The following is a 22531-nucleotide window of genomic DNA, read 5'->3' as shown; positions in this document are numbered from 1 at the left end:
TAGAATATGGTCTCCATTTATTGATTTTCTGAAAGAGTAAAATGCTCACGCACGGAAGCCTGACTGAAGCTTGAACCCAAGATTAGATGAATGTTTTATAATCTACGGACCTATCTCTAAAGTTGTATTATTGATAATTTATTCTATTTTTTATGGTTTATTTTCTTCCTATCTATAAAAAATAAATAAACAAATAGAAGCAGTGTTATATGCAATTGATAAAGGAGGACCCTAACTATTTGATAGCTGGGATCCCAACTATCAACAATATGATAACAGTAATTGATAAACAAAATGTGTTTTGGTTATGATATGTATATGCTTCTAATAAAAATATTATTTTAAAAAAAACAAATACATAATAAATAATAAATCACTAGGTTAATAACCACAGCATTATTGCAAAACCCCAAAGTCCACAGTGCAGCCAGAGACAGTCCATAGAAGTTCATTGTTGAGGTTGGTGTTATGCAGTGTTCAAGAGCCTGATGTTTGATGAGAAGAAGATTTTCTTGAACCTCATGGTCGCGGTTTCCACACTCCTGTACCTTCCTCCCGATGGCAGGAGTGAAATGAGAGCATGGTCAGTGCGATGTGAATCCGTCTTGATATTGGCTGCCTTTTTTATTCATTTCAACTTATGATTATGCAACATTTTAGATAAAACGCATGAGTGAAATATTTTGTTCCAATCCCAGTCGTGAATGTACCAATTATATTCGAGGATCACTTCTCCTGGTCATCATTCATTCATCCCCAGAGATTAAAAAACATATTTCTTGCCCAAAAATAGCTGTCAGTATTCAGTGACATTTATTGGCATGGAATTTCAGATCAGCGCCAAATCAAAAGCTCAGTTGAATCTTATTCATCAAGGTTCAACATTGTAACAGCAAAAATAGTCTGTTGATGCACATTTATAGTGAACCTGTGGAGGAAGGCAGTCATTGGCAGTCATCTTTGCATATCCTCATTTTGACTTTTCAGTTGTAAACTTCAAAATTCTTCCAATGTAATGTGAAACATACCGATTGACTTTGTTATGATGCCAGTCCTACGAATTCATCCACCCCTTGCCTTATTGACACAATTATTAATTCCAAAGATGACAGTGACTTTTTAACAAATGAAAGTATATGGAGCAAGATTGCTTCTGGTGGCCTGAGTTGCTTTTGCTTCTTATATCGGATGTGTAACTGCGTCACTGACCAGGAGATTTTAACTAGAGATGTGTGGTCAATGTGTAAAACCGTAGGTTGTGGCTAAAATAGGGCATGTAAAATACACTGAGATTTTATTCCTCTATCGGAATCCAATACTCAGCCTCCTCCTTCCCTCCACTCTGCACCTTCCCTTACCTTTCCTCTCCTCCCCTCCCATCCCGTTCTGCAACTCCCTATCCCTTGCACCATCTCCAATCTTTCCCCATCTATCCTCTATCCAACCCTTTAAACTCTCCCTCTTCCTTTCTCCCCATCACTTCTGCCATTCCACATCCCTCATCCACCTCCCCTACTCTCGCATGCCATCTCCCAATCCTCATTCATCTCCACTCCTCTCTTCCCAGCCCTCATTCATTTCTGCCTCCCCTCTTCCTCATTTCCCATTCTTTACCCCAGCTCTTCTCTCTTCCTCCTCCTCACTAAAACCCCCAGAAATAGCACCCGGCAATTTCTTGGAGAAGCAGATTCTGGAGAATGTACCAGAGAAGTACAATCTTCTGCTCTTTTCTTTCATCCTTTCATTGCCGTTTCTTCATCCAGTAGGGGGAGAGGGGTGAGGCTAATGAAGAGCGGGGAGGCTAATGAAGAGGGCAAAAGACTGATGAAGAAGATTCCACAATCTGAGGCCAAGGCAGCTGAGGGCATAATGATGAGTTGGTACAATGAAGGAAGGCAGCTGGAAGATGGGCTGGGCCAGAGATGGAGCAACATAGAATATTGTGTTATGATATAAATTTAATTGGATGTTTCCTTGGGTTTTCATGCATTTTGAGCAGATTTAGTTACAATTTTATTTTCTGTGTCTGGAAGCAAAATTCCAAGATTTAGAGTTCTTTAAATTAACATAAAGCTAGAAGAATTGCAGGTGCATTGGTACAAAGTAGATTACCCATTGCGTTTTGCAGTGTCGGCAGTAACTCCTTCTATGTGTTGATATTAGTGGTAGCTGATCAGTAGGGGGCTTTGGAGTTTGTGGACTGATTGCTCTGTAACGCCCCTGTCCCACTTAAGGAAACCTGAACAGAAACCTCTGGAGACTTTGCGCCCCACCCAAGGTTTCTGGAGGTTGCAGGTCGTTGCCGGAGGTTGCAGGTAGTGGAAGCAGGTAGGGAGACTGACAAAAACCTCCAGGAACCTCCGGGAACCGCACGGAAACCTTGGGTGGGGCACAAAGTCTCCAGAGGCTTCCGTTCAGGTTTCCTAAGTGGGACAGGGGCATAAGTAATTTAATGTTAGGGTAAACCAGGCATGTCCATTCATGCTGCCTCACTATCAGTGTTTCGCTGCATCTAATGCAAAACTCCTCAACAGCTGCGCCAAACTCAATCCACAATGTAACCATTAATCCATAAAGATTTAACAGGAACCTGAGCGGCAACTCTTTCATTCAGAGAGCGTTGGGCATCTGGAATGAGCTGCCAGTGGAGACAGTTGAGGCATTTTAAAGACTTTTGTATGGATACAGGCTTGTAAAGGTTTAGAAGGATATGGGTTAAACATGGACAAATGGGATAAATTTAGATGGGCCATCTTTGTTGTCATGAACAAGTTGGGATGAAGAGCCTGTTCCATGCTCTATGCTTTTATGAGTTTTGGCTCAGGTTTAAAATTGTCACGTTTTGAGGTACAGTGAAAGGCTTTGTTTTGAAAACTGAGCAATCAAATCAGATAATGTTAAATATAGATACAATCAAGCTAAACTTGATTACAAAATGTAGAGCAAAGGGGAAGATTCAGAGTGTAGAATATTATTCTCAGCATTGTAGTGCACCAGTTCCAGAGACAAAGTCCCATGTCCACAATGGGGTCGAGGTGAATTGGACTGTACCCTACCTTATGGAAGGACCGTTCAGAAGCACAATAATGAATGAATGAACTTTATTGGCCAAGTATATACACATACAAGGAATTTGCCTTGGTGCTCCACTCGTAAGTAACAACATGACATACAGTAACAATTAAGAATGACACATAAAACATTAAACTGAGGGGATGAAGCTATTCCTTAGTCTGCTGGTGCATGCTTTTAAACCTATGTATCTTCTGTTGGATGGGAACAGGGAGAAGAAGGATTGACTAGGGTGGGGCAAGTCTTTGATTATGTGGAGTGCTTTTCTGAGGCAGCGTAAAGTGCAGATGGAGTCAATGGTGAGGAATCTTGTATGTGTGGTGGACATCTACCATTCTATGCAATTTCTTGTGGTCTTGGGCAGAATCGTTCCCAAACCAAGCTGTGATGCATCGGGCAGTATGTTTTCTATGGCACATCTATAGAGGTTGGTAAGAGTCATTGGAGACATGCCCAATTTCCTCAGTATCCGAAGGAAGTAGAGGCATTGGTGTATCTTCTCAGCTGTTGCATCAATTGGTTGGTCCATGGCATTGGCAATACTAATGGCAAGGAACCAGGCTTACACCCATTTCCATTTTGGTCCAGAAATGAAGTGCAGATTGGGGTAAATATTTCACCATGCTTTCTGAAGTGGATATCTAGCTCCTTCATCTGGCCTACGTTTAGGAAGAGGTTGTTGCCTTTCCACACTCTTTCTTTCCAAGCTCTCAATCTCCTTCTTGTGCTTTGTCTCATCATTGTTCAAGGTGTGATCTGCAAGCTTGGGATGGAAGTAAAGCATAATTGGACCACCATATTACTAAGTTCTCTATCTCCTTCCTGTACTTTGTCTTGTCTTTGTCCGGGATCCAATCCACCACCGTGGTGTCATCTGAAAACTTGTGGACGGATTTAGCGCCAAATTTTCTGTACGTTTGTGTGACTCTAACCCTGATCTAAACTCTGTGTTGCAAATGATAGATATTATCTGAGATTAGTCACTGCTGCATAACCAAAGCCATGCACTTGCAGGCTCCACAGATGGGTCTTTGTTGGAATTTCAATGTATATTTGGTAGTGCACTAGACTTATGCCTGGATGCTCCCTGTTTCCACCAATCTTTCCACCACCACGCACAAGAAGCACAAGAAGCAACGAGACAGACTCCATTCTACGCAGATGCCGAGAATGTGTTCAGCTCTGGCTGAACAACTTCTAACCTTGTGTGTGGACTTGATAAGAAAGAAGAAGATTATATGGAGACCCTCGGACTATCTTTGATCAGACTTTGTGGCTTTATCTTGCACTAAACATCATTTACATTCTTCACCATGTATCTGTACCCTGTGGATGTCTCGATTGTAATCATGCATTGTTTTTCCACTGGTTAGCACGCAGCAAAAACTTCTACACTGTACCTCGGTACACGTGACAATAAACTAAATGCAAACTCATATGTAGTTGGCAGAACTATTCACCGTGCTGTATGGCATTCCCTGAGCAAACTGTTTCAACACAGTCTGTAACAAGCACAACATCTCCAAATGATTTTGAAACAAACTTGACACACAATGCTACCTTATCAAATTCTGCTGCTTTCAGGATTGTCTCAAGTTAGGATTGGATTGTTATCCACCTGTGCTTTTATCATTTCAACAAGCTAATTTCTCTGGATTTTTGTCGGTAAATACACACCACATTCCTTTGATGATGGAGGTACTTTGAACAGTCGGCCTCGGGGTCCAGCCATGGTTACATCTGAATAGGTTGTTACACACTAAACAATACTTATTCTACCAATCGATTGCAGGGAGACAATATATTTCCAGCTCATCCTAAGTTATCAGAATGGCGATTCAGCAATTCCTGTGGCCTTTCCGGTCGATAAAAGGAGAGTGCCTCATTATTATTGACCTAGTTGTCAAGGAGTTATTACAGTTGAGTCAGGGTTTTGTTTTTACATTAAGGATACATTCCAAAACGTTTTTTCTGAATTTTCTCTGATATTTTTCCTTGTTGTTTAATTTACTGAGTCAGCTCTTTGATGCTGTTGAGTGCTTTCCTGGAAACTCCATATTTTAGTTTTGCCCTTCTCATCGTTCCCCTGCCCTTACTTTATTTCCAATACTTATTTATTGCATGGGGATTTTGGTTCTACAAGCACAAACGATTTGGCGGCTTCTTGCATTGCTCCATGCTGTGCTGAGGCGGTGTTGAGCAGCATTTGTTGATTAAAATGGGATTTGACCATTTGTGTGTTGGGACGTTTAAGGATGCTTGCAATCCAGTCTCTGGTACTGTGGCAACGGACGTTAGCACCGTCATGGAGTCATACAGCACGGAAACAAACCCTTTGTCCTAAACTCATCCTTGCTGACCAAGATGCCCATCTAAACGAGACCCATTTCATCTTGTTTTGGCCCATGTCTCCCTAAATCTTTCCTATCCAAGTACCTGTCTAAATTATTTTAACAAAAAAAGCTGGAGTAACTCTGCGGGTCAGGCAGCATCTTTGGAGAGGCAGGTCTCAATCCGTTACGTCACCTATTCCTTTTCTCCAGAGATGCAGTCTGACCCACTGAGTTACTCCAGCTTTTCGTGTCCATCTTCGGTTTAAACCAGCATCTGCCATTCCTTCCTACACTGTAAATTATTTTAAACATTATTGCTGTGTCTAACTCAACACTTTCTCTTGGCAGCTCATTCCATACACCCATCATATTATGTAACGAAGTTGGCCCCTCAAGTCCTTTTTAAATCTTTCCCCTCTCACCTTAAACATATGCTCTCTAGTTATGAATCTCCTTCCTGTGCATTCAACTTATCTATGCAACACTTGATTTAATATACTTCTGTAAGGTTCCCCATCAGTGTCCTTTAATGTAAGGAATAAAGTGCTAAACTGCCCGATGTCTCTCTATAACTCTGGCCCTCTAGTGCTGCCAATCTTCCTTGCCCTTTCTCCAGCTTAATAATAATCTTCCTAAAACAGGGTAACCAAACAACTGTACACAGTACTCCATGTGTGGCTTCACCAACATCTTGCACAATGCGCCATATCATCCCAACTCTGGCACTACATTTCCTGACTGATAAAAGGCGATGTGCCAAATGTCACCTTTACCACCCTGTCTCCCGCTGATGCCATTTTCATGAAACCATGTACTTGTCCTCCTAGATCATTCTGTTCAACAACTTTCCCCCGTTGTTCACTGTGAACATGTTGTCCTGGTTTGACTTCCTACAATGCAACACCTTGAACGTATCGGAGTCAATGCCATTTGCTATTCTGTGCCCCACTTGCCCAGCTGATCAAGATCCCATTGTAATCGTAGATATCCTTCTTCACTGAAACCATGTTCTGGAAGCTTTCCAACTATGCCTTGTATGTTCTGATTTAAATAATTTATATAAATGATGAACAGCAATGGGCCCAGCACGAACCCTGTGGCACCTCACAAGTCTTAGGTCTCCACCCCTTCACCCCTTACCATCCCCCATATGGACTCTAAAACATAGGAGCTGAATACCTAGTCTTTGGTAATATCTACGTCAATTCCTTAACTTCTATGATCTTTTCTAAGGGATCTTTTCCAGTAGACAATAAACCTACCAGCATGTCATTGGGATGCGGGAGGAAGCCAGAGGAAATCTACACATTCATGGAGCAAATGTGCAAACTCCATAAATACAGCACCTGAGAACACCTCAGGGGTCACGGTGGCGCAGCGGTAGAGTTGCTGCCTTACAGCGCCTGCAGCGCCGGAGACCCGGGTTCCGTCCCGACTACTGGTGCTGTCTGTATGAAGTTTGTACCTTCTTCCCGTGATCTCGTAGGTTTTCTCAAGAGATCTTCGATTTCCTCCCACACTCCAAAGACGTACAGGTTTCTATGTTAATTCTCTTGGTGTATGTGTAAATTGTCCCAAGTGTGTGTCGGGTGGTGTTAATGTGCGGGGATCGCTGGTCGGTGCGGACTCGTTGGGCCAAAGGGCTTGTTTCCGCGCTGTATCTCTAAAGCTAAAACTAATTCGTTCCTAACTCTTGCCAGCAGCAATAACTGCTCCACGATAGTGTCGCTCCAACTCCATTGAAACTCCCCAATGGCTTGACAGAGACCAAAGCCCATTTGTTATATGCGTAAGAAGGGGCTGACTTGGAGAGGGGAATATGGGCGGGCGGTACTACAGATCTTTCCTGCGCTCTGAGCTCAGGGCTGTGCAAGGAACAACTGAACAGGCGAACTTCAATTTGTCAATTTTATTTTCAGCTTGTACACCGGGAACCTACAAGTCGTCGGCTCAAGAAAGCGAATGCTCCTGGTGCCCAGAGCACAGTTACACTGAGGAAGCAGCATCCATCCAGTGTTACTGTAAGGCTGATCACTACAAACTTCTCTCGGACCCTGCACCCGCTCCCTGCACCAGTAAGTCCAGCACTGATTATTATTTCTTGCTTATGTTGATATTAGATCAAAGGAGAAAATAACCACGAGGAGATTTCGCAGTGGAGCAGACACGTAACTACTTTTGATCCGAGGAATGATTGGGCATAATGAGCACGACGGCACTGGGCCTATACTAGCTAAAGTTTAGAAGGATGAGCGGATACCTCATTGAAACTTACCGAATAGTGAAAGGTCTGGATAGAGTGGATAAGGAGAGGATGTTTCCACTAGTGGTAGAGTCTAAGACCAGAGGCATAGCCTCATAATGAAAGGATGTACCTTTAGAAAGGAGATGGGGAAACAATTCTTCAGTTAGAGTGTGGTGAAACTGTGGAATTCATTGCCACAGATGGCTGTGGAGGCCAAGTCAGTGGATACTTTTAAGGCAAAGATGTGTACTTTTGCATCTGTGGTTGCATTGCCGGTAATATCAGTGTGCGTTTTGGCAAGTGTGAGGCACAATAATGATCACAGGCAAAGACAGGCCAATAATTATATGATTGGCTCCTCACTTTCTTGGACGTGTGAGCATGCTCATAAGGTCATAAGTGATTGGAGTAGAATTAGGCAATTCAGCCCATCAAGTCTACTCCACCATTCAATCATGCCTGATCTATCTCTCCCTCCTAACCCCATTCTCCTGCCTTCTTCCCATAACCTCTGACACCTGTACTAATCAAAAATCTATCTATCTCTGACGAAAATATCTACTAATGGCCTCCACAGCTTTCTGTGCAGTGAATTCCACAGCTTCACCACCCTCTGACTAAAGAAAATTCTCCTCATCTCCTTCCTAAAAGAACCTCCTTTAATTTGAAGGCCATGACCTCTATTCCTAGCCTCTCCCACTAGTGGAAACATCCTCTCCACATTCACTTTATCCAAGCCCTTCACTATTCTGTACGTTTCAATGAGGGTCCCCCCCCTCATTCTTCAAAACTCCAGCGAGTACAGGCCCAGTGCCGTCAAACGCTCATCATAGGTTAACCCACTCATTTGTGGGATGTTACCCTAGATTCCTGTGAACCTCTGGACCCTCTCCAGAGCCAGCACATTCTTCATTAGATATGGTGCCCAAAATTGCTCACAATATTCCAACTGCGGCCTTACCAGCGCCTTATAGAGCCTCAGCATCACACCCCTGTTTTTGTATACAAGCCCTCTTGAAATAAATGCTAGCATTGAGTTTGCTTTCTTTACGACCATTTCGACTTGCACATTAACTTTTTGGGATCCTGCACCAGCACTCCCAAGTCCCTTTGCACCTCCGATTTCTGGATTCTCACCCCATTTAGAAAATAGTCTATGCCTTTATTCTTACTACCAAAATGTTCGACTCCACACTTTGCTACACTATATTCCATCTGCCACTTCTCTGCCCAGTTCCCCAACTTGTCCATGTCCTTCTGCAGAGTCCCTGCTTTCTCTACACCACAGTGCCCTATATAATGTTTGGGACAAAGACTTATCATTTATTTATTTGCCTCTGTACTCCACAATTTGAGATTTGTAATAGAAAAAAATCACACGTTGCTAAAGTGCACATTGTCAGATATTATTAAAGGTCATTTTTATACATTATGGTTTCACCATGTAGAAATGGTGGCCGATTGGGAAAGGGGGAGATGCAGCGAGACCTGGGTGTCATGGTACACCAGTCATTGAAGGTAGGCATGCAGGTGCAGCAGGCAGTAAAGAAAGCAAATGGTATGTTGGCTTTCATAGCAAGAGGATTTGAGTATAGAAGCAGGGAGGTTCTACTGCAGTTGTACAGGGTCTTGGTGAGACCACACCTGGAATATTGCGTGCAGTTTTTGGTCTCCAAATCTGAGGAAGGACATTATTGCCATAGAGGGAGTGCAGAGAAGGTTCACCAGACTGATTCCTGGGATGTCAGGACTGTCTTATGAAGAAAGACTGGATAGACTTGGTTTATACTCTCTAGAATTTAGGAGATGAGAGGGGATCTTATAGAAACTTAAAAAATTCTTAAGGGGTTGGACAGGCTAGATGCAGGAAGATTGTTCCCGATGTTGGGAAGTCCAGGACAAGGGGTCACAGCTTAAGGATGAGGGGGAAATCCTTTAAAACCGAGATGAGGAGAACTTTTTTCACACAGAGAGTGGTGAATCTCTGGAACTCTCTGCCGCAGAGGGTAGTTGAGGCCAGTTCATTGGCTATATTTAAGAGGGAGTTAGATGTGGCCCTTGTGGCCAAGGGGATCAGAGGGTATGGAGAGAAGGCAGGTACGGGATACTGAGTTGGATGATCAGCCATGATCATATGAAATGGCGGTGCAGGCTCGAAGGGCCGAATGGCCTACTCCTGCACCTAATTTCTATGTTTCTATGTTTCTATGAAATTACAACTGTGTTTATACATAGTCCCTCCCCCGTTTCAGGGCACCATAATGTTTGGGACACATGGCTTCACAAGCATTTGTAATTGCTCAGATATGTTTAAATGCCTCCTTAATGCAGGTGTAAGAGAGCTCTCAGCGCCTAGTCTTTCCTCCAGTCTTTACATCACCTTTGGAAACTTTTATTGCTGTTTATCAACATGAGAACCAAAGTTGTGCCAATGAAAGTCAAATAAGCCATTATGAGCATGAGAAACAAGAATAAAACTGTTAGAGACATCAACCAAACCTTAGGCTTACCAAAATCAACTGTTTGGAACATCATTAAGAAGAAAGAGAGCACTGGTGAGCTTGCTAATTGGAAAGGGACTGATCGCAAAGGAAGACCTCCACAGCTGATGACAGAAGAATTCTCTCTATAATAAGAAAAATCCCCAAACACCTGTCTGACAGATCAGAAACACTCTTCAGGGGTCAGGTGTGGATTTGTCAATGACCATTGTCCGCAGAAGACTTCATGAACAGAAAAACAGAGGCTACACTGCAAGATGAAACCACTGGTTAGCTGCAAAACATGGCCACAAAGCCTTCAATACCCTTGTCCACATCTTTAATATATAACATGAAGAGTAATAATAATAATAATAATAATACATTTTATTTATGGGCGCCTTTCAAGAGTCTCAAGGACACCTTACAAAAATTTTGCAGATAGAGGAAAAACATGTAAGGGGAATGAAATAAATAGTAGAGACATGACTAGTACACAAAGTAAATACAGAATTCAATACAAAACACAATATGAGGCAATTAATGCACAGATGAAAAGGGACGGCACGTGGGGCTAAGGATAGGCAGAGGTGAAGAGATGGGTCTTGAGGCGGGACTGGAAGATGGTGAGGGACACGGAATTACGGATCAGTTGAGGGAGGGAGTTCCAGAGCCTGGGAGCTGCCCTGGAGAAGGCTCTGTCCCCAAAACTGCGGAGGTTGGACTTTGGATGGAGAGGAGACCGGCTGATGTGGATCTGAGGGACCGTGAGGGTTGGTAGGGGGAGAGGAAGTCAGTGAGATATGGGGGGGGGGGCAGATGGTGGAGGGCTTTGTAGGTGAGGATCAGGATTTTGTAGGTGATCCGGTGGGAGATGGGAAGCCAGTGAAGTTGTTTGAGGACTGGAGTGATGTGATGCCAGGATTTGGTGTGGGTGATGAGTCGGGCGGCTGCATTCTGGACCAGTTGTAGTCGGTGATGTAGGTGGAGCTGATGCCAAGGAGAAGTGAGTTGCAATAGTCCAGTCGGGAGGAGATGAAGGCATGGATGAGTCTTTCAGCAGCGGGCGGTGTGAGAGAGGGTCTGTTTGGCGATGTTGCGGAGATGAAAGAAGGAGGTTTTAATAACATGGCGGATGTGAGGCTCAAGGGAGAGGGTGGAATCAAAGATCACGCCAAGGTTGCGGGCCTGGGGAGATGGGGAGACAGTGGTGCCGTCGATGGTGAGAGTGGGGTTATTGATTTTGCTGAGTGTGGATTTGGAGCCTATGAGGAGGAATGAATAGCGGCCCCAGCACTGACTCCTGCAGAACTCCGCTAGTCAGTGGCAGCCAACCAGAAAAGGCCGCCTTCTATTGCCGCTCTTTGTCTTCTGCCATCCAGCCAACCTGCTATCCATGCTGGTATCTGCCCTTTGAGACCGTGGGCTTTCATCGTCCTGAGCAGCCTAACGTGTGGAACCTTGTCAAAGGCTTTCTAAAAATCTAAGTAAACAACATCTACTGACTCTCCTTTGTCTCTCCTGCTATTTACTTATTTAAAGAATTTCAGCAGATTTGTCAAGCAAGACCTCTCCTTCACAAAGCCACGCTGACTTTGGCCAATTTTATCGTGAACTTCGTACTCCGTCATCTCATCCTTTATAATGGACTGTAAAATGTTTCCAACCGCCAAAGTCAGCCTGTGGTTCACACTATTCTGCTTTGCTCCCTTCTTGTGCAGCGGGGTAATCTTGGCAATTTTCCAATCATTTGGACCTCTCCTGTCTCTAGTGATTCGTGAAATATCACTGTCAATGCCTCCACATTTAATCTCTAAAGCCACCTCTGACAGCACATTGGGAATGTGAACATGAGCTGTAGGTCTGTGCCCTTCAGTTGATGAAACATACCCATCCTGGACAGAATGATCGTGTGCAGAGCCATGTTCACTTACAGTCAAAGAGTAATAGTGATACAGTGTGGAAACAGGCCCTTCGGCCCGACTTGTCCACATTGGCCAACATATCCCAGCTACACTAGTCCCACCTGCCTGTGCTTGGTCCATATCCCACAAAACCTGTCCTATCCATGTACCTGTCTGAGGAAGGGTTTTGGCCCGAAATGTTGCCTATTTCCTTTGCTCCATAGATGCTGCTGCACCCGCTGAGTTTCTCCAGCATTTTTGTGTACCTTCAATTTTCCAGCATCTGCAGTTCCTTCTTAAACATGTACCTGTCTGACTGTTTCATAAATGTTGGGATAGTCCCAGCCTCAAATACCTCCTCTGGCAGCTTGTTCCATCCACCCACCACCCTTTGTGTGAGAAAGTTACCCCTCAGATTCCTATTAAATCTTTTCCCCTTCACCTTAAACCCATGTCCTCTGGTCCTCGATTCCCCTACTGTGGGCAAGAGACTCTGTACATCTACCTGACCTATTCCGCTCATGATTGTATACACCTCTATAAGATCAAGATAAGATAAGACTTCTGCATTCGGAGACAAGGGACTAGAAACCTGAGCAAAGTTTCCGGAGGCAGCATCTGGAGAGGGAATGGACTGGCGATGTTACGGTTTGGAACCATTCTTCAGTCAGCTATCCATTCCCTCCTCAAAATGCTATTTGACATGCTGTTACCTCAGCACTCTGTATTCTGCTTACTTCAGCATTTGATCTTGTTTAACAGTCAACAGCTTGAATAGTTACTTTGGTTTAGGTTTACAGATGCAGCAGAGAAATGAGCCCTTCGGTCCACGCCGACCATCTTACACTAGTCTTATGTTATCTCGATTTCTCATCTAATCCCTGCACACTGGGGACAATTCTACCGATTGACAATTAACCTACAAACCCGTAATGTGGGGAGGATGCGGTGGGAAACCGGAGCACCCGGAGGAAATACACGCGGCCTCGGGGAGAACGAACAAATTCCACACAGAACAGCACCCTTAGTCAGGATCGAACCTGGGGTCTCTAATGCTGTGAGGCAGCAGCTCGTCAGGAACTTGCTTTAGACTGAACAAGGGTTCCAACCTAAAATGTCACCTATGCATATTCTCCAGGGATATAGAAACAAGGAACTGCAGATGCTGATCCAGACAGAAAGTACAGGAGCAACTCAGAGGGTCAGGAAGCATCTCTGGAGAAGAGGAAGAGTTGACATTTCAGGTCGGGACCCTTCTCCATTAGATGCTGCCTGACCCGCTGAGCTACTCCAGCACTTTGTGTCTTTTGTTGTATGCCAGCACCTGCAGTTCCTTGTGTCTCTGTCAATTGCCACTCTTCTTGTGAAAAGAGTTAGTAAAGGCCCCTTTAACAATCCCAGTGCCTCAACGACCCCCGCACTTTATCGCCAATGCACAAAGACCGAGACTGAATGCCCTAACAATGAGGAGTTAGACACAAGATGCTGGAGTAACCCAGCAGCACAGGCAGCATCTCTGGAGAGAAGGAATGGGTGACGTTTCGGGTCGAGACCCTTCTTCGGGCTGATGTTAGGGGAGCGGGCGGTACAGAAATAAAAATAAAATGTAGTCGGAGACAGTCAGACTGGTCGGAGAACTGGGAAGGGGGAGGGGATGGAGAGAGAGGGAAAGCAAAGGCTACATGAAGTTAGAGAAGTCAATGTTCATGCCGCTGGGGTGTAAACTACCCAAGCAAAATATGAGGTGCTGTTCCTCCAAATTGCACTGGGCCTCATGATGAGAGTACATTGGTTATCCAATGAGGCTGTGAGTGACTGTGGATTGTACAGGAGACGGAGGCATTAGGCTAACTGAGTAAATGCAGTGTTGGACAGGTGATTGCTAACTAAGTGGCTGCTCCATTGATTGCAACTTGGCCTTGGGTAAGGTCCACAATGTGGCTCAGTACAACATCTACCAATGGATCCTTTATAGGAAGCAGCTGACCTCCACAACATTGATTTCCAATTAAATGCCAAACCCGCTGAGAAGAATAAAATATTTATTGCCGGAATTAATATTTCACTTCCTTGCCCTGGAGTTGTTTATGAACAAGAACAAATATTAATCTCCTTACTCCACTCCTGATTTGACTTAATTTAATCTGCAGGAAGTCAAATTTAAACATGGACCAAGATAGACAGAAAATGATGGAGTAACTCAGCGGGTGGGCCAGCATCTCAGCAAATGGAATAGGTGATGTTTCAGGTCAGACGTCAGACTTAGGTCCTCTGAAACGTCACCCGTTCCTTTCCTCCAGAGATGCTGCCTGACCCGCTGAGTTACTCCAGCAATATGTGTCTATCTTTGGTATAAACCAGCACCTACAGTTCCTTCCGATACAAAATATGAGCTAACATGGCTGTCGCAAACCCATCAGCTAGTTAGAGATACAGCGCGGAAACAGGCCCTTCGGCCCACTGAGTCCGCACCGACCAGCGATCCCCGCACATTAACACTGTCCTACACGCACTAGGAACAATTATACTAAGCCAATTTAACTACAAAGCTGTACGTCTTTGGAGTGTGGGAGGATACCAAAGAGTTTGGAGAAAACCCACGCAGGTCACGGGGAGAACGTACATACTGTGTACAGACAGCACCTGTAGACGGGATTGAACCCGCGTCTCCGGTGCTTTAAGGATAAGGGGGATATCTTTTAGGACCGAGATGAGGAAAACATTTTTCACACAGAGAGTGGTGAATCTCTGGAATTCTCTGCCACAGAAGGTAGTTGAGGCCAGTTCATTGGCTATATTTAAGAGGGAGTTAGATGTGGCCCTTGTGGCTAAAGGGATCAGGGGGTATGGAGAGAAGGCAGGTACAGGATACTGAGTTGAATGATCAGCCATGATCATATTGAAAGGCGGTGCAGGCTCGAAGGGCCGAATGGCCTACTCCTGCACTTATTTTCTATGTTTCTATGTTTCTATGAAAGTGCTGTAAAGCAGCAACTCTACCGCTGAGCCACCGTGATGTTGTAGTGTGCACACAAACCATGCCATGGAACAATAAGATTATTCTAACCCACCCCAACCCTCACTCCAATGCAATATGTGCTACTAAAGTGCATCATCTGACATGCATGTTGGTGCCAGTAGAATAGGTAATGTTCACCGACCTAGAGTAACAAGTTTACAATGGTTTAAAGCGTGAGAATGGACAATGCACCGACTGAATAGAAATATGAGAGCCGAGAGTATGCTTGCAAAGCCATGTCCAAGGGTGTACCATGTGCACACTAATGCATGTGTGAGGTTAGATACTGTGCTCACCTTATAGGACTTTGGTTTGGCCAGATTTGGAGTGTTGCATGCAGTTCTGGTTGCTGCATTGCAGGACGGATGAAAAGAGTTTTGGGGAGGGTGCAGGATAGGTTTCCCAGCCTGCTGCCTGGATTAGAGTGTGTTAGCTACAAGCCATAGAGTCAAGAGTCACACAGCATGGAAACAGGGGCTTCGACCCAACCTGCCCACACTGCCCAACATGCCCCGTCCACGTTAGCCTCCTATACCTCTAAACCTATCCTGTCCATGTCCTATTCAAACACTTCTTCAACATTGCAAGCTTCGACAAAATTGGATTCTTTTCTCTGGAATGCCCGAGGTTGAGGGAAGACCCGGTAGAAGTCTATAAAATTATGAAAGATTTAGATAGGGTAGACAGTCAGAACCTTTTTCCCAGGGTGGAAAGATCAAGAATGTGCACACTACGTGATAGGGAGGAGTGTGTAGACACTGGATATATGTGTGTGGAAATGGAAAGCATGTGCGCCGGGATGATAGACAATCGATCTATTTACAGTGTATAGATATGATAAGGGAATAGACACAGAATGCTGGAGTAACTCAGCGGGGAAAGGCAGCATATCTGGAGAGAGGAATAGGTGACGAGCCTTCTTCGGACTGAAGAAGTTTCTTCTGACCATCAGTCTGAAGAAGGGTCTTGACCTGAAATATCACCCATTCCTTCTCTCCAGAGATGCTGCCGGTCCCACTGAGTTACTCCAGCATTTTGTGCCTAACTTCGGTCTAAACCAGCAACAGCTGTTCCATCCTACATACGATAATGGAATAACGTCTAATGCCAGCAAAGTCTGATCAAGTATAGTCCGATGGTCACCAAAGAGGTAGATAGTAGTTCAGCACTGCTTTCTGATTGTGGTTGGATGATTCAGTTGCCTGAGTACAGCTGGGAAGAAACTGTCCCTGAATCTGGAAGTGTGCGTTTTCACACCTCTGTACCTTTTGCCTGATGGGCATTGACTGGTGTGGGGAATGTACGCACTAAATGCGAGAGTGGTGAATGTCACTCTCATCATTAGTCGTTCCGCACACTCCAGTCACATGCATCAGTTCAATGTGCAAACCCTCCAGGCTCCATCAGAGCCACGGGAATCCTTTGGGAATGACTGTCGGAATTCTCTTGGGCTGCTGAGGATATTCTGCCTGTTTAATTTTGTTGTACCATGTGCAATGACAATAAAGAGATTCATTCATTAATTTAATGGAACTAAATTAATTTGAATCTAGTTTCCAGTATTAAAATAGAAAAGCATTATCCACCTATCCATTGGGTTGTACAGTTTATCTCTAGTTTACAGCAAGTTAGAATTGGCTTGTTTTCCATTGTCTACAGCAGGGTGTCTAGATCCATTCCATTCCTTTAGCATTGCCTGGCTGTTAGCTTTTACCATAAAGTATGAAAATCTAAGACCATTTTGATCAACGCTTGATATTTATTTTCCTCTTCCTGCCTCATTCATTATCTGTGTCCATTCCCTTTCATATACACATATACACGGGTTGGTTAGTAAGTTTACGGATGGCACCAACATTGGCATCAAAATTGGTGGAGTTGCAGACAGTGAGGAAGGGTGTCATAGAGCAGCTACAAACATGGGTGGAGAAATGGCAGGTGGAAATCCATCTGAGCAAGTGTGATGAGTTGCACATCACATCACAATTGTGAATGCAAGCCAAAAGTGTAGAACTAATAGCATAAATGTACATTGGGGTCCAAGTTCTTGGCTGCCTGAAAATTACAACATGAATAGATAAAGAAAGAAGTATATGGTTTGGTATCCTCCTGCGCTCCAAGGAATAGAATCCCTGCCTACTCAACCTCTGCCTACAGCTCAGACCCTCTAGTCCTGGCAACATCCTCGTAAATCTTCCCTGTACCCTTTCCAGCTTTCCATCTTCTATTCAAATAATTTTTAAGATTATGTTTAAAGCCAAGAAATGGGTATCTTTAATACCCCTGTAGATGTGACAGTATTTCGGAGATCACTTACTTCCTGGGAATGCCGGAAGCGCACCAGAGAGCTGCTCACTCAGAGATGCGGAGCGTTTGGCCTGCGTTTAAAATGAGTAAGCGTTCTCACCCCCCACCCTTGCCCTTTCTCCTGACCCTTGCCAGAGAGTAGATGGATTTCTTTCTCTCCTACGCCTGAAAATCCGACATGAGCCATTGTGTTGGAGTCACAAGGAACTGCAGGTGCTTGAATCGTGACCAAAATACAAAGTGTTGGAGGAACCTGATGGGTTAGGCAGCATCTGTGGAGGGAATTGATAGCCAATGTTTCAGGTCAGGTCCCTTCTTTGGACTAATTATAGTTGGGGTGGAAAACGTTTCCACCTTTCTTCCTGCGTTTTCTTTCCCCGACTATAATCAGTCTGAAGAAGGGTCCCAATCCAAAGCGTCACCTATCCATTCCCTCCACAGACATGATCTAATTCACCGAGTTATGGCAGCCAGTTATATTTTACTCGGAAATAATGTCAGCTACGAACTCTTCTGTTCAGTTTCATTGTAGGAAAATAATGGATGCTGTTTGTTTCTGAATGTTCCAATGCAAGTTGAGCAGGTAAATAATTCTTTACACTTAAGCCCAAGACTGACGTTTCATTTGTGGCTTTTAAGCAGATAGATTAGATGAATGTGAACACAAGGAACTGGATATGGGTCAGGACGGAAGTATCACCTGTCCATTCCCTCCATATATGTTGCCTGACCCACTGAGTTGCTCCAGCCATTTCTGTTTTTCTGGGTCATAGCATTCTGGATAGTAAGTAGTGAAACTTTTTTGCTGATCTGACCTTTATCTAAAATACACATTCTTCACATTGGAAAAAGACTCCACCACAACACACAAAAAAGTTACAAGCTCAATTCCGTACAATGCTACTTTATATTGATAGATGTTTGAGATTATCAAAGAGCAAGGTCTTTCAACCAATCTTGAAAACAATAGTTCCGGCAGTGAATCATTCAGATCAGCTGCAAAATCTCACCATCTTTAACCTAACAAAAGCATTTCACTGTACCTTGATACACGTGACAATGAACTAAACTAAACTCAACTCAACTCAACTAATCGTGTATTACAGTCAATACCAAGGGCACGGTGAGGCAGCTGGTAAAGTTGCTGCTTCATGGCACCAGGGTCCTGGATTTGATCCTGATCTCGAGTGCTGTCTGTGTGGAGTTTGCACGTCCTCCCTGTGACCTCGTGGGTTTCCTCCGGGTGCACCTGTTTCCTCCCACATCCCAAAGACGTGCGGGTTTGTAGGTTAATTGGCCTCTGTAAATTGGCCCCTAGTGTGCAGGGAGTGGATGAGAAAGAGGGGTAACATAGAGCGGGTGTGAACGGGTGATCGGTGTGGACTCGGACGGACGAAGGGCCTGTATTTTTCAACCATAGTCATACTCATACAGCGTGGAAACAAGCCTTCCAGCCCAACGTATTCACTACGGCCACAATGTCCCATCTATGCTGGTCCCACCTGCCAGTTTGGCCCATATCCTTCTAAACCTGACCTATAAATGTACCTGTCTAATTGTTTCATAACATTGCGATAATACCTGCCTCAACTACCTCCTCTGGCAGCTCATTCCATAAACCCACCACCCTTAGTGTGAAAAAGTTACCTCTCAGGTTTCTATTGAATCTTTCCCACCTCACATTAAACCTATGTCCTCTGGTTGATGATTCCCCTACTCAGGGCAAGAGGCAAACGATAAACTGATGAAGTGGGCTGATGATCACGGGCATGTAGGAGATTGGGAATGAAGGGAACACTTTAGATTATTGTCACGTGCACCGAGCTACTGCTTGCTTGCTATCCAGTCAGTGGATAGACAATACATGATTACAATTGAGCTATTTATGGTGTATCATAGTTAAAGTAAGAAATGTTTAGTTTAGTTTAGAGATATAGCATGGGAAAAGTCCTTTCGGCCCACCAGGTCCGTGCCGATCAGCGATGCTCGCATATACACTATCCTACAAACACTAGAGACAATTTTTACATTTACCAAGCCAATTAACCTATAAACCTGTACGTCTTTAGACTACGGGAGAAAACTGAAAAGCTCGGAGAAAACCCACAAGTCACGGGGATAAGGTACAAACTCCGTAGAGACAGCACCCATAGTCAGGATGGAACGCGGGTTTCCGGCGCTGTAAAGCAGCCACTCTACCTCTGCGTCACCGTGCCACCCTAAATGTTGCCGTAGGAACGAGGGCCGTTTTGCGTACTGACACTGTTGTTCTTGTTTCCTTTCTCCCACAGAGCCTCCGTCTGCTCCCCGGGCACTGGGTTACAGCACCAGGCAGTCGGCGCTGCACCTCGCCTGGAACCCGCCACAGGACAGCGGGGGTCGTGCCGACATCACCTACAACATCCAGTGCAGCGTGTGCGCCGCTCCGCTCCAGGCGTGCCGGCCCTGCGACGGTCACGTCGGCTTCCTCCCCCAACGGCTGGGGCTGGCGGAGACCTCGGTCACCGTGGTCAACCTCGCCCCCTACGTCAACTACACCTTCAGGGTGGAAGCTGTGAACGGAGTGTCCGGTCTGAGCCACTCCCCCCGCAGATACGTGGAGATCACCCTGATCATTAGCCAAGGAGGTAAGACCTGGCCCTCACTCCTGAAAATGCAATCCCTTGAATGATCACAACCATAATGCTGTGGGGGCAGAACACAAAGGGACAACGTGCGGCAATGTGTAGTTCTGTGTAAAGGGCCTGTCCCACTTGGTCGTCATTTGCGCGTAATTTACGTGACATCATTTACGCGTCACGACTCATGGCACGCGCATTGTGGCACATGGTGCGTGATGACATAGGCAGTGATGTGCGCGGCGTCGCAGGATTTTGTGATGTACAAAACCTACGCACGCCATCTGCGTGACGTGCAAATGATGGCCAAGTGGGACAGGCCCATAAGTGTATACTGTGTACATGCATCCTGGTTAGATTCAAGGTTGATATTTGTGGTGCTACGACTGTTTAATGATGGGTTGGGATAAGTGGAAGACAGGATGCGAGTGTGCAGCATTTGTTTGAGTGAATTAATCGTCCATAGTTTCCTTTATTTAGTAGATACTGGTAGCATAAGCGGTGCGAGCAGGTATTGAGGTGGGTAGTTCTGCGATGCCAGAACCAACTGTTGAGCCTTCCCGTGGTGTCATGGGCCTAACTCACCGAAACACCAGTGAAGAGAGGTGCCCACTTGATAACCCCAATGATATGCTTGCATCTATATGATCAGTTGTTGTGCTTATTAACATGTAGGTAGTTGATTACAGCATATGGAGTTAGTTATTGTCCTCAGCATAAGTTTGTATAATCAGTATAGATAGTACTTTGGCTCTGGGCTTGTTTTTCTTGGTTGAGCGCTTATCCTGGTGTGAAAGCACAAGTCCTTTGTGTTTTAATTGTAATGTACTTTGAACAAATATTAGTTTTTTTCTGACTGGTGTAATTATAGCTTGTTGTTGGGCAACATAGGAACCTGGGATGGTGATCGCCAACCAATGGCTCCAGCCTCCAGGCAACTATTGACCACTTATACTATTGGGATTTATCATCTTCACCAACGGAAAGATGTGAGAAATGGCCCATGCTTGAGAGATTTCTCCAGATTAGTAGTTGCATACTCTGAATTGTGGCAAGTCGTTCCTTAACATTCAATATAGGTGGTTATTTGGGGGTATTGAAATAAGGCAGGATCTGACTTTAGTTTAGTTTAGAGATACAGTATGGAAACAGGCCCTTCGGCCCACCGAGTCTGTACCGACCAGCAATCCCCACACATTAACACTATCCTACACACATTTGGGATAATTTACACACACACACCAAGCCAATGAACCTACAAACCTTTACATCTTTAGAATGTGGGAGGAAACCGAAGATCTCAGAGAAAACCCACGCGGTCATGGGAAGAACGTACAAACTCTGTACAGACAGCACATGTGGTCAGTATCGAACCCGTGTCTCCGGTGCTCCAAGTGCTGTAAGGCAACAACTCTACCTCTGATCCACCGAAGACTTGATCTGACTTGAAGATCTGATTCCCACAGAAGGCTGTGGAGGCAATGTCAGTGGATATATTTAAGACAGAGATAGATAGATTCTCGAATAGTACGGGTGTCACAGGTTATGAAGGGAAGGCAGAAGAACGTGGTTAAGAGGGAGAGATAGATCAACTGTGATTGAATGGTGGAGTAGACTTGATGGGCCGAATGGCCTAATTCTACTCCTGTCTCTTATAATCTTATGATCTAATACTTTGTGCTTTAGGTATATCTTGTGGCCACTGATTAATAGCAGAAGGCTTTGTAATCTCTTGTGGAATTGCACGATCATAGGACACTTTGTGCTAAAGGTCCTTTATGAGCTGAGCAGGAGATAGCCTCAGCATCAGTTGGCAAAACCGATCATATATTCCCGCATCTATTTTCTAGGAAACTGCAATCCAGCTCAATCTGCCCACTGGTGTCCACATTTTCCTCCATTCCACCAATATCCTAGTCCCTATTGTCCATCAGTGGCTAGCAACCTCACTGTGAGGAAAAAGCTTTAAGATTGTTATCTAAACCAGTGCAAGCTATGGGTTACACCACATGTTCGAGTATTGTACCCAATTTAGGAATCTTTTTCTGGAAGGGTGTGGAGACATGGAATGCACACCAAGATGATCACACCAAGGGGGATCTCATTGAAACTTACTGAACAGTGAAAGGCCTGGATAAAGTGGATGTGGAGAGGATGTTTCCACTAGTGGGAGAGTCTAGGACCAGAGACTGTGGCCTCAGAATTAAAGAGCATTCCTTTAGGAAGGAAATGAGGAAGAATTTCTTTAGAGGGTGGTGAATCTGTGGAGGCCAAGTCAATGGATATTTTTAAGGCAGAGATAGATAAATTCTTGATTAGTACGGGTGTCAGGGGTTATGGGGAGAAGGCAGGAGAATGCTGTTAGGAGGGAGATACAGTAGATGCGCCATGATTGAATGACAGAGTAGACTGATGGGCCGAATGGCCGAATTCAAATCACTTAGGAACTTATGCACAGTTAAGACAATACCAATGGTTTAGCAGTATGGCTCTTGCGATGGGATTCTGCTTTCATCTTGTTGGTGAGATGACGAGAGTCTAATAGATGCTCCG

The 22531-nt window shown here is 44.6% G+C and overlaps 1 protein-coding gene across 1 annotated transcript in view; it reads left to right on the top strand.

The window, feature by feature from the left end:
• The window catches only part of LOC129709609 (ephrin type-A receptor 7), a 488630-nt gene that overhangs the window by 234694 nt on the left and 231405 nt on the right, over positions 1–22531 (top strand). Inside the window, 2 exon segments of the mRNA XM_055656065.1 lie at positions 7325–7480; positions 19652–19987. Of these exon segments, the coding sequence (XP_055512040.1) occupies positions 7325–7480; positions 19652–19987 (492 nt within the window).

The sequence above is a fragment of the Leucoraja erinacea genome, chromosome 26 (assembly GCF_028641065.1).
Source record: "Leucoraja erinacea ecotype New England chromosome 26, Leri_hhj_1, whole genome shotgun sequence".
In the NCBI taxonomy this organism is placed as follows: Eukaryota; Metazoa; Chordata; class Chondrichthyes; order Rajiformes; family Rajidae; genus Leucoraja; species Leucoraja erinaceus.
The sequence above is the reverse complement of the archived record's forward strand: the minus strand, read 5'-3'. Positions and strand labels throughout refer to the sequence as shown.